Source organism: Phyllobates terribilis, unplaced genomic scaffold (genome assembly GCF_046119375.1).
Source record: "Phyllobates terribilis strain yellow unplaced genomic scaffold, ASM4611937v1 Scaffold_3__8_contigs__length_932513732, whole genome shotgun sequence".
Taxonomy (NCBI): Eukaryota; Metazoa; Chordata; class Amphibia; order Anura; family Dendrobatidae; genus Phyllobates; species Phyllobates terribilis.
In genome coordinates, this window is record NW_027362763.1 from 659,310,282 (window position 1) to 659,327,798 (window position 17,517).

Sequence of the window (17,517 nt, forward strand, 5' to 3'; positions counted from 1 at the left end):
CTTATTCACCACACTCCTGCCCCTTATTCTCCACACTCCTGCCCCTTATTCTCCACACTTCTGCCCCTTATTCTCCACTCTTCTGCCCCTTATTCACCACACTCCTGCCCCTTATTCACCACACTCCTGCCCCTTATTCACCACACTCCTGCCCCTTATTCTCCACACTCCTGCCCCTTATTCTCCACACTTCTGCCCCTTATTCTCCACTCTTCTGCCCCTTATTCACCACACTCCTGCCCCTTATTCACCACACTCCTGCCCCTTATTCACCACACTCCTGCCCCTTATTCACCACACTCCTGCCCCTTATTCACCACACTCCTGCCCCTTATTCACCACACTCCTGCCCCTTATTCACCACACTTCCGCCCCTTATTCTCCACACTTCTGCCCCTTATTCTCCACACTCCTGCCCCTTATTCACCACACTCCTGCCCCTTATTCTCCACACTTCTGCCCCTTATTCTCCACACTCCTGCCCCTTATTCACCACACTTCTGCCCCTTATTCTCCACTCTTCTGCCCCTTATGCTCCAAACTTATTCCCCTTATACTCCACACTTCTGCCCCTCATACTCCACACTTCTGCCCCTTATTCTCCACACTCCTGCCCCTCATACTCCACACTTCTGCCCCTTATTCTTCACACTCCTGCCCCTTATTCTCCACACTTCTGCCCCTTATTCTCCACTCTTCTGCCCCTTATGCTCCAAACTTATTCCCCTTATACTCCACACTTCTGCCCCTCATACTCCACACTTCTGCCCCTTATGCTCCACACTTCTGCCCGTTATCCTCCAGACTTCTGTCCCTTATTCTCCAGACTTCTGTCCCTTATTCTCCACACTTCTGCCCCTTATTCTCCACACTTCTGCCCCCTTATTCTCCACACTTCTGCCCCCTTATTCTCCACTCGCCTGCCCCTTATTCTCCACACTTCTGCCCCTTATTCTCCACACTTCTGCCCCTTATTCTCTGCACTTCTGCCCCTTATTCTCCACACTTCTGCCCCTTATTCTCCACACTCCTGTCCCTTATTCTCCAAACTTCTGCCCTTTATTCTCCAACACTTCTGCCCCTTATTCTCCACTCGCCTGCCCCTTATTCTCCACACTTCTGCCCCTTATGCTCCAAACTTATTCCCCTTATCCTCCACACTTCTGCCCCTTATTCTCCGCACTTCTGCCCCTTATCCTCCACACTCCTGCCCCTTATTCTCCGCACCTCTGCCCCGTATTCTTCACACTTCTGCCCCTTATTCTCCACACTCCTGCCCCTTATTCTCCACACTCCTGCCCCTTATTCTCCACACTTCTGACCCTTATTCTCCACACTCCTGCCCCTTATTCTCCAGAGTTCTGTCCCTTATTCTCCAGAGTTCTGTCCCTTATTCTCCAGACTTCTGCCCCTTATTCTCCACACTTCTGCCCCTTATTCTCCACACTCCTGCCCCTTATTCTCCACACTCCTGCCCCTTATTCTCCACACTCCTGCCCCTTATTCTTCACACATCTGCCCCTTATTCTCCAGTCTTCTGCCCCTTATTCTCCACACTCCAGCCCCTTATTCTCCACACTCCTGCCCCTTATTCTCCACACTCCTGCCCCTTATCCTCCACACTTCTGCCCCTTATTCTCCGCACTTCTGCCCCTTATTCTCCACACTTCTGCCCCTTATTCTCCACACTCCTGCCCCTTATTCTCCACACTCCAGCCCCTTATTCTCCACACTTCTGCCCCTTATCCTCCACACTCCTGCCACTTATCCTCCACACTCCTGCCCCTTATTCTCCACACTCCTGCCCCTTATTCTCCGCACCTCTGCTCCTTATTCTCCACACTTCTGCCCCTTATTCTCCAGACTTCTGCCCGTTATTCTCCACACTCCTGCCCCTTATTCTCCACACTTCTGCCCCTTATTCTCCACACTCCTGCCCCTTATCCTCCACACTCCTGCTCCTTATCCTCCACACTCCTGCCCCTTATTCTCCGCACCTCTGCCCCTTATTCTCCACACTTCTGCCCCTTATTCTCCAGACTTCTGCCCCTTATTCTCCACACTCCTGCCCCTTATTCTCCACACTCCTGCCCCTTATTCTCCACACTTCTGCCCCTTATTCTCCACACTCCTGCCCCTTATCCTTCATACTCCTGCCCCTTATCCTCCACACTCCTGCTCCTTATCCTCCACACTCCTGCCCCTTATTCTCCACACTCCTGCCACTTATTCTGCAGACGTCTGCCCCTTATTCTCCAGTCTTCTGCCCCTTATTCTCCAGTCTTCTGCCCCTTATTCTCCACACTCCAGCCCCGTATTCTCCACACTCCTGCCCCTTATTCTCCACACTCCTGCCCCTTATCCTCCACACTTCTGCCCCTTATTCTCCACACTTCTGCCCCTTATTCTCCACACTCCTGCCCCTTATTCTCCACACTCCAGCCCCTTATTCTCCACACTTCTGCCCCTTATCCTCCACACTCCTGCCACTTATCCTCCACACTCCTGCCCCTTATTCTCCACACTCCTGCCCCTTATTCTCCGCACCTCTGCTCCTTATTCTCCACACTTCTGCCCCTTATTCTCCAGACTTCTGCCCCTTATTCTCCACACTCCTGCCCCTTATTCTCAACACTCCTGCCCCTTATTCTCCACACTTCTGCCCCTTATTCTCCACACTCCTGCCCCTTATCCTCCACACTCCTGCTCCTTATCCTCCACACTCCTGCCCCTTATTCTCCACACTCCTGCCCCTTATTCTCCACACTTCTGCCCCTTATTCTCCACACTTCTGCCCCTTATTCTCCACACTCCTGCCGCTTATTCTCCACACTCCTGCCCCTTATTCTCCAGACTTCTGCCCCTTATTCTCCACACTCCTGCCCCTTATTCTCCACACTCCTGCCCCTTATTCTCCACACTCCTGCCCCTTATTCTCCACACTCCTGCCCCTTATTCTCCACACTTCTGGTCCTTATTCTCCACACTCCTGCCCCTTATTCTCCACACTCCTGCCCCTTATTCTCCACACTCCTGCCCCTTATTCTCCACACTTCTGCCCCTTATTCTCCAGACTTCTGCCCCTTATTCTCCACACTCCTGCCCCTTATTCTCCACACTCCTGCCCCTTATTCTCCACACTTCTGCCCCTTATTCTCCACACTCCTGCCCCTTATTCTCCACACTCCTGCTCCTTATCCTCCACACTCCTGCTCCTTATCCTCCACACTCCTGCCCCTTATTCTCCACACTCCTGCTCCTTATCCTCCACACTCCTGCCCCTTATTCTCCACACTCCTGCCCCTTATTCTCCACACTCCTGCCCCTTATTCTCCGCACCTCTGCCCCTTATTCTCCACACTTCTGCCCCTTATTCTCCACACTTCTGCCCCTTATTCTCCACACTCCTGCCCCTTATTCTCCACACTCCTGCCCCTTATTCTCCACACTTCTGCCCCTTATTCTCCACACTTCTGCCCCTTATTCTCCACACTTCTGCCCCTCATCCTCAACACTCCTGCCCCTTATTCTCCACACTCCTGCCCTTATTCTCCACACATCTGCCCGTTATTCTTCACACTCCTGCCCCTTATTCTCCACACTTCTGCCCCTTATTCTCCAGTCTTCTGCCCCTTATTCTCCACATTTCTGCCCCTTCCCCGGCAGCTGGATATCGGCTTCTGGGCAGATCCTGACTGATGGCTGCCCGTTCTTGTCTCATCACAGTTCGGAGTTATAACAATTTCTGGTTTTGTCGCTTTTTGAGGATTCATCACAGGTTTTCAGTGGGATGAGATCTGGGGAGTTTCTGGCCGTGGACCAAAATTTCAGTGTTTTTTTCCCCAAGACAGTTATTTCTCACCTTTGGCTTGTGACCTGGTCTCCATCATGGGGGAAACACCATCATCACCACATTGTCCTGGACGATGGGAAAAGTGGTTCTTGGAGGAGGTTTCTAGCCCATTCTTTATTCATGGCCGTGGTAATAGGTGAAATTGTGAGTGATCCCCTCCATTGATAAGAAGCCCCCACACATTGTGAGTGACCCCCTCCATGGATGAGAAGCCCCCACACATTGTGAGTGATCCCCTCCATGGATGAGAAGACCCCACACATTGTGAGTGACCCCCTCCATGAATGAGAAGCCCCCACACAATGTGAGTGATCCCCTCCATTGATAAGAAGCCACCACACATTGTGAGTGATCTCCTCCATGGATGAGAAGCCCCCGGACATTGTGAGTGACCCCCTCCATGGATGAGGAGCCCCCACACATTGTGAGTGACCCGCTCCATGGATGAAAAGCCCCCACACATTGTGAGTCAACCCCTCCATGGATGAGAAGCCCCCGCACATTGTGAGTGATCCCCTCCATGGATGAGAGGCCCCCCACACATTGTGAGTGAGCCCCCTCCATGAATGAGTAGCCCCCACACATTGTGAGTGAGCCCCCTCCATGGATGAGAAGCCCCACACATTGTGAGTGAGCCCCTCCATGGATGAGAAGCCTCCACACATTGTGAGTGATCCCCCTCCATGGATAAGAAGCCCCCACACACTGTGAGTAACCCTCTCCATGGATGAGAAGACCCCGCACATTGTGATTGACCCCCTCCATGGATGAGAAGCCCCCGCACATTGTGAGTGACCCCCTCCATGGATGAGAAGCCCCCGCAGATTGTGAGTGATCCCCTCCATGGATGAGAAGCCCCCACACATTGTGAGTGATCCAAATCCAATAGATGAGAAGCTCCACACATTGTGAGTGACCCCCTCCATGGATGAGAAGCCCCCGCATATTGTGAGTGACCCCCTCCATGGATGAGAAACCCCCACACATTGTGAGTGAGCCCCTCCATGGATGAGAAGCCCCCACACATTGTGAGTGACCCCCTCCATGGATGAGAAGCCCCCACACATTGTGAGTGACCCACTCCATGGATGAGAAGCCCCCGCACATTGTGAATGATCCCCTCCATGGATGAGAAGCCCCCACACATTGTGAGTGACCCCCTCCATGGATGAGAAGCCCCTGCACGTTGTGAATTATCCCCTCCATGGATGAAAAGCCCCCACACATTGTGAGTGATCGCCTCCATAAATGAAAAGCCCCTACACATTGTGAGTGATCCCCTCCATGAATGAAAAGCCCCTACACATTGTGAGTGATCCCCTCCATGAATGAGAAGCCCCCACAGATTGTGAGTGACCCCCTCCATGTATGAGAAACCCCCGCACATTGTGAGTGATCCCCTCCATGGATGAGAAGCCTCCACACATTGTGAGTGATCCCCTCCATGGATGAGAAGCCCCCGCACATTGTGATTGACCCCATCCATGGATGAGAAGCCCCCGCACATTGTGAGTGAGCCCCTCCATGGATTAGAATCACCCACACATTGTGAGTGAACCCCTCCATGTATAAGAAGCCCCCACAAATTGTGAGTGCCCCCCTCCATGGATGAGAAGTCTCCGCACATTGTGAGTGACCCCCTCCATGTATGAGAAGCCCAATGACCCCCTCCATGGATGAGAAGCCCCCCGCACATTGTGAGTGACACCCTTCATGGATGAGAAGTCCCCACACATGAGTGGTCTCAGGAGTCTTTACTGCCGGCACCCACAGGACTGATGGCAGCGTCACCTTCTCTTCTCCGGACAATCATGCTTCCTCATGTCCCGAACAGTGTGAGGGGCTTTATCAGAGAAATAACTTTACTCCCGTCCTCTGCCATCCAAAATTGTCAGCAACTTCCCCATCATCCAGAAGCAATGTGGTGATAAGGCTGTGTGCCCACGATGCGGATTTAATGCGTTTCCACCCCTGAATTTCCGCCGTGAAAATGCATTAAAAGCACTTGTTAAGTTGCCATGTTCCCCAATGATAATCTGCATGTGCTGCGCGCATGCTGCGGAAATTTCCGCTGCGGATTATCATTGCGGAAAAATCCGCAGCACAACCATTTCTTGTGCGTAATCTCGGCGAAATTGCCGCCATTGACTTGCATTGAACCGCATAACATCCGCATGTATACATGTATGCATGCGGATGTAATGCATCTCAATGCGCGGATGGTACCTAGGTCTGGAGAAGAGGAGACTCTCATCCGACCCGGGTACCATTAGTAAAACAAAGAAGTAAAACGTAAAAAATAAAAAAAAAACATTATACTTACCTCTCCGGTGGCCCCCGGTCTCCTCTCCGGTGGTGAGCTCTGTCCTCGGCGTCCCGCAGTGTTCAGAAAGGACCTGCGGTGACGTCATTTAGTCATGTGATGGTCACGCGACCGCTGATGTCGGCGGTCGCGTGACCTGTCAGCTGACTAAATGACGTCAACGCAGGTCCTTTCAGAACACCGCGTGATGCCGAGGACAGAGCTCACCACCGGAGAGGAGACCGGGGGCCACCGGAGAGGTAAGTATAATGTTTTTTTTTATTTTTTAGGTTTTAATTCTGTTTTTTACTAATCATGCTGCATTTAAAGCCGCATAAGTTGGTCACACAATATAAATCCATGCCAGTTGCATGGATTTATATTGTGTGACCAACTTGTCAAGCCCTTTTCCAAGTGATGCTCAAAATCGCTTGGAAAAGCGCTTGAAAAAACCCATGCGGAAATGCATGCAAAAATGCTTAAAAAACGCTTTTCCCTGGCAGAAAAAACCCATGTAAAATCCGCATGTAAAATCCTCATATGTTTTTTCTGCCAGGGAGAGGCAGAAGCTCTCAGGAAAAATCCGGAGCATTTCTGCATCGTGGGCACATATCCATCCTGCTGGCAAAATAATTGTTAGGCTATCTATCAACAACAGGTGAAATAAGTATTGAACACATCACCAATTTTTGAAATAAATCCATTTCTAAAGGTGCTATTGACATGAAATTCTCCCAGATGTCAGTAACATCCCATCCAATCCACACAGAAAAGAAATCACCATAGATGTCCATAAATTATGTGTAATCATGAGAAATGACACAGGGAAAAGTATTGAACACGCTTACTGAAGTTTATTTAAAGAGGTTGTCCACTACTAGGACAACCCCTTCTCAGTCCCCCATGTTTGGCCCCCGATAAAAAAAACCACCTATACTCACTTCCCGTGCCGACACTGTTGCAGCGGTGTTGGCACTTGCTCTCCCGGGGCTCACATGCGGTTGTTATGAGACATGAACCAGGTGCCAAATCACCGCTGGTGTCACTGTCTCCTCCTTCAGATGTATTAGTAATCAATAAGAGAGCAGCCGTAGCTCCCACTGCCTCTTGATTACGTAATGTCTTGGTACATTTGTCTATTTATCTTACCTTCAATGCGCCATGATGTTCCCACCTCCACGCTTCACTGTTGGTATGGTGTTTTTGGAGTGATATGCAGTGATTTTTTGCCCTCCAACTGTTGTGTATTATGGCATTCAAAAAGTTACATTTTGGTCTCATCTGATTAGATTATATTCTCCCAGTATTTCACAGGCTTGTCTAAATGTTGTTGAGAAAGCCATAAACGCGCTTGAACATGCTTTTTGTTCAGCAATAGGGTCTTGCGTAGTGAGCGTGCATACATGCCATGGAGGTTGTGTGGTGAGCGTGCATATAGGCCATAGAGGTTGAGTGGTGAGCGTGCATATAGGTCATGGAGGTTGAGTTCATTACTTATAGGTGTTATTTTGCATAATTGTACCTGCTGATTCCAGTTCTTTCTCTAACTCTCCACATGTGTCCTTGGCTCTTGTAAAAATATTCTGATAACTCTCTTCACTCCTGTCTGAAATCTTGCAGGGATTTGTGGTTGGTTTATGGTTAAATTCTGTTCTTTCCACTGGAACCTTCAGTAGTTTAGAAATTCTTCTGTAACCAATGCCATCAGGATGTTTTGCAACAATAAGGTTGCACAGGTCTTGAGACATCTCACTGGTTTTACCCATCATGAGATATTCCTCTCTTTATTCATGTGTTCTATACTTTTTCCCTGTGTCATTTCTCATTATTACACATAATTTATGGACATCTATGGTGATTCCTTTCCTGTGTGGATTGGACGGGTTGTTACTGACATCAATAGCACCTTTAGAAATAGATTTACTTAGAAAATTGTTCAACACTTTGCCCGATGTAGCTCTGTATTTCTTTGCTTTGTCAAGTTTTTGCTAAGGACCTACCAGTGAGAGAGATAAATGTTATATCGGTTCTCAGATAATCAGTAATCACTATTTCCCCCTCGGTCTCTTCTCTTTTCTCTCCGATGATCTACGGAAAATATTTATCCTGATTACTGTCAGACTTTCTGTGCAGTCATCTGTGCGCCGCAGTGACAGCGCTGAGGACTTATATCCGCCGCCTGACCATAATCACTTCAGTCAAAAGAATAATCACATCTCTGCGGCGGAACGTCCAAGAATTATCTATTGTATCTATCTGTATGTGACGGAACAAGATCAAGTGTCAGCGGGTTGTAAAGAAAGGAATCCTCCCGGTTGGATAAACAATATTGCAGGCGGTATCCTCAGTGATGTCACCGCTGATCTCTAGTGATGGATAGGCGGCATTCTCAGTGATGTCACCGCTGATCTCTGGTGATGGATAGGAGGCATTCTCAGTGATGTCACCGCTGATCTCTACTGATGGATAGGCGGCATTCTCAATGATGTCACCACTGATCTCTAGTGATGGATAGGCGGCATTCTCAGTGATGTCACCGCTGATCTCTGGTGATGGATAGGCGGCATTCTCAGTGATGTCACCGCTGATCTCTGGTGATGGATAGGAGGCATTCTCAGTGATGTCACCGCTGATCTCTGGTGATGGATAGGCGGCATTCTCAGTGATGTCACCGCTGATCTCTGGTGATGGATAGGCGGCATTCTCAGTGATGTCACCGCTGATCTCTGGTGATGGATAGGAGGCATTCTCAGTGATGTCACCGCTGATCTCTAGTGATGGATAGGCGGCATTCTCAGTGATGTCACCGCTGATCTCTGGTGATGGATAGGCGGCATTCTCAGTGATGTCACCGCTGATCTCTGGTGATGGATAGGCGTCATTCTCAGTGATGTCACCGCTGATCTCTAGTGATGGATAGGCGGCATTCTCAGTGATGTCACCGCTGATCTCTAGTGATGGATAGGCGGCATTCTCAGTGATGTCACCGCTGATCTCTGGTGATGGATAGGCGGCATTCTCAGTGATGTCACCGCTGATCTCTGGTGATGGATAGGCGGCATTCTCAGTGATGTCACTGCTGATCTCTGGTGATGGATAGGCGGCATTCTCAGTGATGTCACCGCTGATCTCTAGTGATGGATAGGAGGCATTCTCAGTGATGTCACCACTGATCTCTGGTGATGGATAGGCGGCATTCTCAGTGATGTCACCGCTGATCTCTAGTGATGGATAGGCGGCATTCTCAGTGATGTCACTGCTGATCTCTGGTGATGGATAGGAGGCATTCTCAGTGATGTCACCGCTGATCTCTAGTGATGGATAGGCGGCATTCTCAGTGATGTCACCGCTGATCTCTGGTGATGGATAGGCGGTATTCTCAGTGATGTCACCGCTGATCTCTAGTGATGGATAGGCGGCATTCTCAGTGATGTCACCGCTGATCTCTAGTGATGGATAGGCGGCATTCTCAGTGATGTCACTGCTGATCTCTGGTGATGGACAGGAGGCATTCTCAGTGATGTCACCGCTGATCTCTAGTGATGGATAGGAGGTATTCTCAGTGATGTCACCGCTGATCTCTGGTGATGGATAGGCGGCATTCTCAGTGATGTCACCGCTGATCTCTGGTGATGGATAGGCGGCATTCTCAGTGATGTCACCGCTGATCTCTAGTGATGGATAGGCGGCATTCTCAGTGATGTCACCGCTGATCTCTGGTGATGGATAGGCGGCATTCTCAGTGATGTCACTGCTGATCTCTGGTGATGGATAGGCGGCATTCTCAGTGATGTCACCGCTGATCTCTGGTGATGGATAGGCGGCATTCTCAGTGATGTCACCGCTGATCTCTGGTGATGGATAGGCGGCATTCTCAATGATGTCACCGCTGATCTCTAGTGATGGATAGGCGGCATTCTCAGTGATGTCACCGCTGATCTCTGGTGATGGATAGGCGGCATTCTCAGTGATGTCACCGCTGATCTCTGGTGATGGATAGGCGGCATTCTCAGTGATGTCACCGCTGATCTATGGTGATGGATAGGCGGCATTCTCAGTGATGTCACTGCTGATCTCTGGTGATGGATAGGCGGCATTCTCAGTGATGTCACCGCTGATCTCTAGTGATGGATAGGCGGCATTCTCAGTGATGTCACCGCTGATCTCTGGTGATGGATAGGCGGCATTCTCAGTGATGTCACCGCTGATCTCTGGTGATGGATAGGAGGCATTCTCAGTGATGTCACCGCTGATCTCTGGTGATGGATAGGCGGCATTCTCAGTGATGTCACCGCTGATCTCTGGTGATGGATAGGCGGCATTCTCAGTGATGTCACCGCTGATCTCTGGTGATGGATAGGAGGCATTCTCAGTGATGTCACCGCTGATCTCTAGTGATGGATAGGCGGCATTCTCAGTGATGTCACCGCTGATCTCTGGTGATGGATAGGCGGCATTCTCAGTGATGTCACCGCTGATCTCTGGTGATGGATAGGCGTCATTCTCAGTGATGTCACCGCTGATCTCTAGTGATGGATAGGCGGCATTCTCAGTGATGTCACCGCTGATCTCTAGTGATGGATAGGCGGCATTCTCAGTGATGTCACCGCTGATCTCTGGTGATGGATAGGCGGCATTCTCAGTGATGTCACCGCTGATCTCTGGTGATGGATAGGCGGCATTCTCAGTGATGTCACTGCTGATCTCTGGTGATGGATAGGCGGCATTCTCAGTGATGTCACCGCTGATCTCTAGTGATGGATAGGAGGCATTCTCAGTGATGTCACCACTGATCTCTGGTGATGGATAGGCGGCATTCTCAGTGATGTCACCGCTGATCTCTAGTGATGGATAGGCGGCATTCTCAGTGATGTCACTGCTGATCTCTGGTGATGGATAGGAGGCATTCTCAGTGATGTCACCGCTGATCTCTAGTGATGGATAGGCGGCATTCTCAGTGATGTCACTGCTGATCTCTGGTGATGGATAGGCGGTATTCTCAGTGATGTCACCGCTGATCTCTAGTGATGGATAGGCGGCATTCTCAGTGATGTCACCGCTGATCTCTAGTGATGGATAGGCGGCATTCTCAGTGATGTCACTGCTGATCTCTGGTGATGGACAGGAGGCATTCTCAGTGATGTCACCGCTGATCTCTAGTGATGGATAGGAGGTATTCTCAGTGATGTCACTGCTGATCTCTGGTGATGGATAGGCGGCATTCTCAGTGATGTCACCGCTGATCTCTGGTGATGGATAGGCGGCATTCTCAGTGATGTCACCGCTGATCTCTAGTGATGGATAGGCGGCATTCTCAGTGATGTCACCGCTGATCTCTGGTGATGGATAGGCGGCATTCTCAGTGATGTCACTGCTGATCTCTGGTGATGGATAGGCGGCATTCTCAGTGATGTCACCGCTGATCTCTGGTGATGGATAGGCGGCATTCTCAGTGATGTCACCGCTGATCTCTGGTGATGGATAGGCGGCATTCTCAGTGATGTCACCGCTGATCTCTGGTGATGGATAGGCGGCATTCTCAGTGATGTCACCGCTGATCTCTGGTGATGGATAGGCGGCATTCTCAGTGATGTCACCGCTGATCTCTGGTGATGGATAGGCGGCATTCTCAGCGATGTCACCGCTGATCTCTAGTGATGGATAGGAGGCATTCTCAGTGATGTCACCGCTGATCTCTGGTGATGGATAGGCGGCATTCTCAGTGATGTCACCGCTGATCTCTAGTGATGGATAGGCGGCATTCTCAGTGATGTCACCGCTGATCTCTAGTGATGGATAGGCGGCATTCTCAGTGATGTCACCGCTGATCTCTGGTGATGGATAGGCGGCATTCTCAGCGATGTCACCGCTGATCTCTAGTGATGGATAGGAGGCATTCTCAGTGATGTCACCGCTGATCTCTGGTGATGGATAGGCGGCATTCTCAGTGATGTCACCGCTGATCTCTAGTGATGGATAGGCGGTATTCTCAGTGATGTCACCGCTGATCTCTAGTGATGGATAGGCGGCATTCTCAGTGATGTCACCGCTGATCTCTAGTGATGGATAGGCGGCATTCTCAGTGATGTCACTGCTGATCTCTGGTGATGGATAGGAGGCATTCTCAGTGATGTCACCGCTGATCTCTAGTGATGGATAGGAGGCATTCTCAGTGATGTCACTGCTGATCTCTGGTGATGGATAGGCGGCATTCTCAGTGATGTCACCGCTGATCTCTGGTGATGGATAGGCTGCATTCTCAGTGATGTCACCGCTGATCTCTGGTGATGGATAGGTGGCATTCTCAGTGATGTCACCGCTGATCTCTGGTGATGGATAGGCGGCATTCTCAGTGATGTCACTGCTGATCTCTGGTGATGGATAGGCGGCATTCTCAGTGATGTCACCGCTGATCACTGGTGATGGATAGGCGGCATTCTCAGTGATGTCACCGCTGATCTCTAGTGATGGATAGGCGGCATTCTCAGCGATGTCACCGCTGATCTCTAGTGATGGATAGGTGGCATTCTCAGTGATGTCACCGCTGATCTCTAGTGATGGATAGGCGGCATTCTCAGTGATGTCACCGCTGATCTCTGGTGATGGATAGGCGGCATTCTCAGTGATGTCACTGCTGATCTCTGGTGATGGATAGGCGGTATTCTCAGTGACGTCACCGCTGATCTCTAGTGATGGATAGGCGGCATTCTCAGTGACGTCACCGCTGATCTCTGGTGATGGATAGGCGGCATTCTCAGTGATGTCACCGCTGATCTCTGGTGATGGATAGGCGGCATTCTCAGTGATGTCACCGCTGATCTCTGGTGATGGATAGGCGGCATTCTCAGTGATGTCACCGCTGATCTCTGGTGATGGATAGGTGGCATTTTCAGTGATGTCACCGCTGATCTCTGGTGATGGATAGGCGGCATTCTCAGTGATGTCACCGCTGATCTCTGGTGATGGATAGGCGGCATTCTCAGTGATGTCACCGCTGATCTCTGGTGATGGATAGGCGGCATTCTCAGTGATGTCACCTCTGATCTCTGGTGATGGATAGGCGGCATTCTCAGCGATGTCACCGCTGATCTCTGGTGATGGATAGGCGGCATTCTCAGCGATGTCACCGCTGATCTCTAGTGATGGATAGGTGGCATTCTCAGTGATGTCACCGCTGATCTCTAGTGATGGATAGGCGGCATTCTCAGTGATGTCACCGCTGATCTCTAGTGATGGATAGGAGGCATTCTCAGTGATGTCACTGCTGATCTCTGGTGATGGATAGGAGGCATTCTCAGTGATGTCACCGCTGATCTCTAGTGATGGATAGGAGGCATTCTCAGTGATGTCACCGCTGATCTCTGGTGATGGATAGGCGGCATTCTCAGTGATGTCACCGCTGATCTCTAGTGATGGATAGGCGGCATTCTCAGTGATGTCACCGCTGATCTCTAGTGATGGATAGGAGGCATTCTCAGTGATGTCACCGCTGATCTCTGGTGATGGATAGGCGGCATTCTCAGTGATGTCACCGCTGATCTCTGGTGATGGATAGGCGGCATTCTCAGTGATGTCACCGCTGATCTCTAGTGATGGATAGGAGGCATTCTCAGTGATGTCACCGCTGATCTCTGGTGATGGATAGGTGGCATTCTCAGTGATTTCACCGCTGATCTCTGGTGATGGATAGGCGGCATTCTCAGTGATGTCACCGCTGATCTCTGGTGATGGATAGGTGGCATTCTCAGTGATGTCACCGCTGATCTCTAGTGATGGATAGGAGGAATTCTCAGTGATGTCACCGCTGATCTCTGGTGATGGATAGGCGGCATTCTCAGTGATGTCACCGCTGATCTCTAGTGATGGATAGGAGGCATTCTCAGTGATGTCACCGCTGATCTCTGGTGATGGATAGGCGGCATTCTCAGTGATGTCACCGCTGATCTCTAGTGATGGATAGGAGGCATTCTCAGTGATGTCACCGCTGATCTCTGGTGATGGATAGGCGGCATTCTCAGTGATGTCACCGCTGATCTCTGGTGATGGATAGGTGGCATTCTCAGTGATGTCACCGCTGATCTCTGGTGATGGATAGGCGGCATTCTCAGTGATATCACCGCTGATCTCTGGTGATGGATAGGCGGCATTCTCAGTGATGTCACCGCTGATCTCTGGTGATGGATAGGAGGCATTCTCAGTGATGTCACCGCTGATCTCTAGTGATGGATAGGCGGCATTCTCAGTAATGTCACCTCTGATCTCTGGTGATGGATAGGCGGCATTCTCAGTGATGTCACCGCTGATCTCTAGTGATGGATAGGAGGAATTCTCAGTGATGTCACCGCTGATCTCTGGTGATGGATAGGCGGCATTCTCAGTGATGTCACCGCTGATCTCTAGTGATGGATAGGAGGCATTCTCAGTGATGTCACCGCTGATCTCTGGTGATGGATAGGCGGCATTCTCAGTGATGTCACCGCTGATCTCTAGTGATGGATAGGAGGCATTCTCAGTGATGTCACCGCTGATCTCTGGTGATGGATAGGCGGCATTCTCAGTGATGTCACCGCTGATCTCTGGTGATGGATAGGTGGCATTCTCAGTGATGTCACCGCTGATCTCTGGTGATGGATAGGCGGCATTCTCAGTGATATCACCGCTGATCTCTGGTGATGGATAGGCGGCATTCTCAGTGATGTCACCGCTGATCTCTGGTGATGGATAGGAGGCATTCTCAGTGATGTCACCGCTGATCTCTAGTGATGGATAGGCGGCATTCTCAGTGATGTCACCGCTGATCTCTAGTGATGGATAGGCGGCATTCTCAGTGATGTCACCTCTGATCTCTAGTGATGGATAGGCGGCATTCTCAGTAATGTCACCTCTGATCTCTGGTGATGGATAGGCGGCATTCTCAGTGATGTCACCGCTGATCTCTGGTGATGGATAGGTGGCATTCTCAGTGATGTCACCTCTGATCTCTAGTGATGGATAGGCGGCATTCTCAGTGATGTCACCGCTGATCTCTAGTTATGGATATTCGGCATTCTCAGTAATGTCACCTCTGATCTCTGGTGATGGATAGGCGGCATTCTCAGTGATTTCACCGCTGATCTCTGGTGATGGATAGGCGGCATTCTCAGTGATGTCACCGCTGATCTCTGGTGATGGATAGGCGGCATTCTCAGTGATGTCACCGCTGATCTCTGGTGATGGATAGGCGGCATTCTCAGTGATGTCACCTCTGATCTCTAGTGATGGATAGGCGGCATTCTCAGTGATGTCACCTCTGATCTCTGGTGATGGATAGGCGGCATTCTCAGTGATGTCACCGCTGATCTCTAGTGATGGATAGGCGGCATTCTCAGTGATGTCACCGCTGATCTCTGGTGATGGATAGGCGGCATTCTCAGTGATGTCACCTCTGATCTCTAGTGATGGATAGGCGGCATTCTCAGTGATGTCACCTCTGATCTCTGGTGATGGATAGGCGGCATTCTCAGTGATGTCACCTCTGATCTCTAGTGATGGATAGGCGGCATTCTCAGTGATGTCACCGCTGATCTCTGGTGATGGACAGGCGGCATTCTCAGTGATGTCACCGCTGATCTCTAGTAACTGGACTTGTAATTTCATCGCAGCATGAGAGCCCCGAGTTGGAGATGTTTGCCTTGTTTCAATGTAAGGCTATGTTCACACATCATGGTTTTTTCAGCGTTTTTTGATGTAGTTGTTTATGCAAATTTTCAGCTGCCTTTTGCAGTACCATCAAAGTCTATGAGAAACCAGAATTCTCTGTTCACACATGTTTTTTTTTTGTTCAGGATTTTGTGCCTCACGTGGTTTTTTGGAAAATAGAGTCTGTCACTTCTTTCAGCCTTTTTTCAGCGTTTTTAACCTATTCGAAGTAATGGGTAGTGAAAAAACATTGAAAAAAACAAGATGTGTGAACATAGCTATCGGGTTTTGCTGCGTTTTTAGTGAAAATAAGCAAGTACAGCAGTATGTGAAACTCATTTATATTTGTGATTTCATCATCTTGTCTTGGTCTCTGAGATGGTAGTTTGGATTAGGACAGTTTAATTAAATTAGTCATGTGTACACATAAACATTGGCTGAGCTAGGTGTGAGATTGAACAATGCCTGTGGCCCAGGCAGGTGTGAAATTGAGTATACTAAAAGAACAGCCTTAAATTGTGGAGGAGATCCCCTCCAATCTAAGCATTACCAATCACGAACAAAAGGAGGGAGCAATAGATCAATATATTTTTTATATATCACAAGTTTATTTTCTCAAAAAAAATTTTTTAAAACCATGATAGAAAAAGTTATACATATACATAGGAGTAGGACATAACTTAATACAATAGAGTAAGAGACCAGTGAGCTGGACTACAATGTTGTTTGACCCATGAGTCTAGGGTATAGAGTAATGGGCAATAGAATAAATACAAGAGGCTACCTTATAGTCAATATAGTAAGTCTCATTAGAATAGGAGGTAATAGAGATGTATATCTAATATATACTATAGGTGTCTCAAATATAACATTTAGAAAGGTAGGTTACCTGTAGACATTAGGTGTAGTCCCAGATGGTAAATTCTCTGGCTCAATAGTTACCTCGACGCGCGTTTCACCGCTGCTTGCAGTTTCGTCAGGAGGTGTTGAATGCGTTAGAGTGTCTGGGCTATATATGCGTGGCTCTTCCATGACTGGTCCGATGTAAGTGAGCGGCGCATTCCTGCCATGTTGCCGCATCATCCAGGGGGGCCTGAGCAACTCAATGGCAGACCCCATAGTGTGAAAGTAAATAGTGTCATACAAACTCAATGCACTGCCAGTGTCTAAACTATTCCTGAACAATTCACCTCCCCCACTGTACATTTGAAATTCTGGTTAATATGGTTTCAGATATGTCTTGCATTGGTGACCTGTGTTCATGCTTCTGTGGTGGAAGCAAAGCTTAAAAAGAGACAGAAGGAATAAAACGCTGAAAAAATGCATCAAAAACGCACCAAGAAATCACCAAAACTGCAAGAAAAATCCTGAACAAACCTTCCTTGAGAGATCAGGTTTCGCTGCAGAAAATTGACGCTAAAAAAAACCATGATGTGTGAACATAACCTAAGTGTGATTTTAATTTCTGCCTCTTCTTCTTTGTGCAGTGATTCAGGGCAGGGTGTTTCGTTACTGCACCCCGGAGGGGACATGGCTCGTCAGAGAAGCCAAGGACAATGTTACCATTCCCTGGAGGAACCTGACCGAATGTGAGGACCGATCACTGAAGGTACTTACTCCCATCAGGATCTCTTTTTAGGTGCAGCTTTTTCTTGTGCTCATTGCTGCACTCTGCTGGCTAATG

General features: G+C 49.3%; 1 protein-coding gene across 1 annotated transcript in view; it reads left to right on the forward strand.

The window, feature by feature from the left end:
* Positions 1–17,517, forward strand: part of GLP1R (glucagon like peptide 1 receptor) — a 347,688-nt gene that overhangs the window by 24,550 nt on the left and 305,621 nt on the right. Inside the window, exon 3 of the mRNA XM_073673565.1 lies at positions 17,321–17,442. Within this exon, the coding sequence (XP_073529666.1) occupies positions 17,321–17,442 (122 nt within the window). The remainder of the gene's footprint in view (positions 1–17,320; positions 17,443–17,517) is intronic.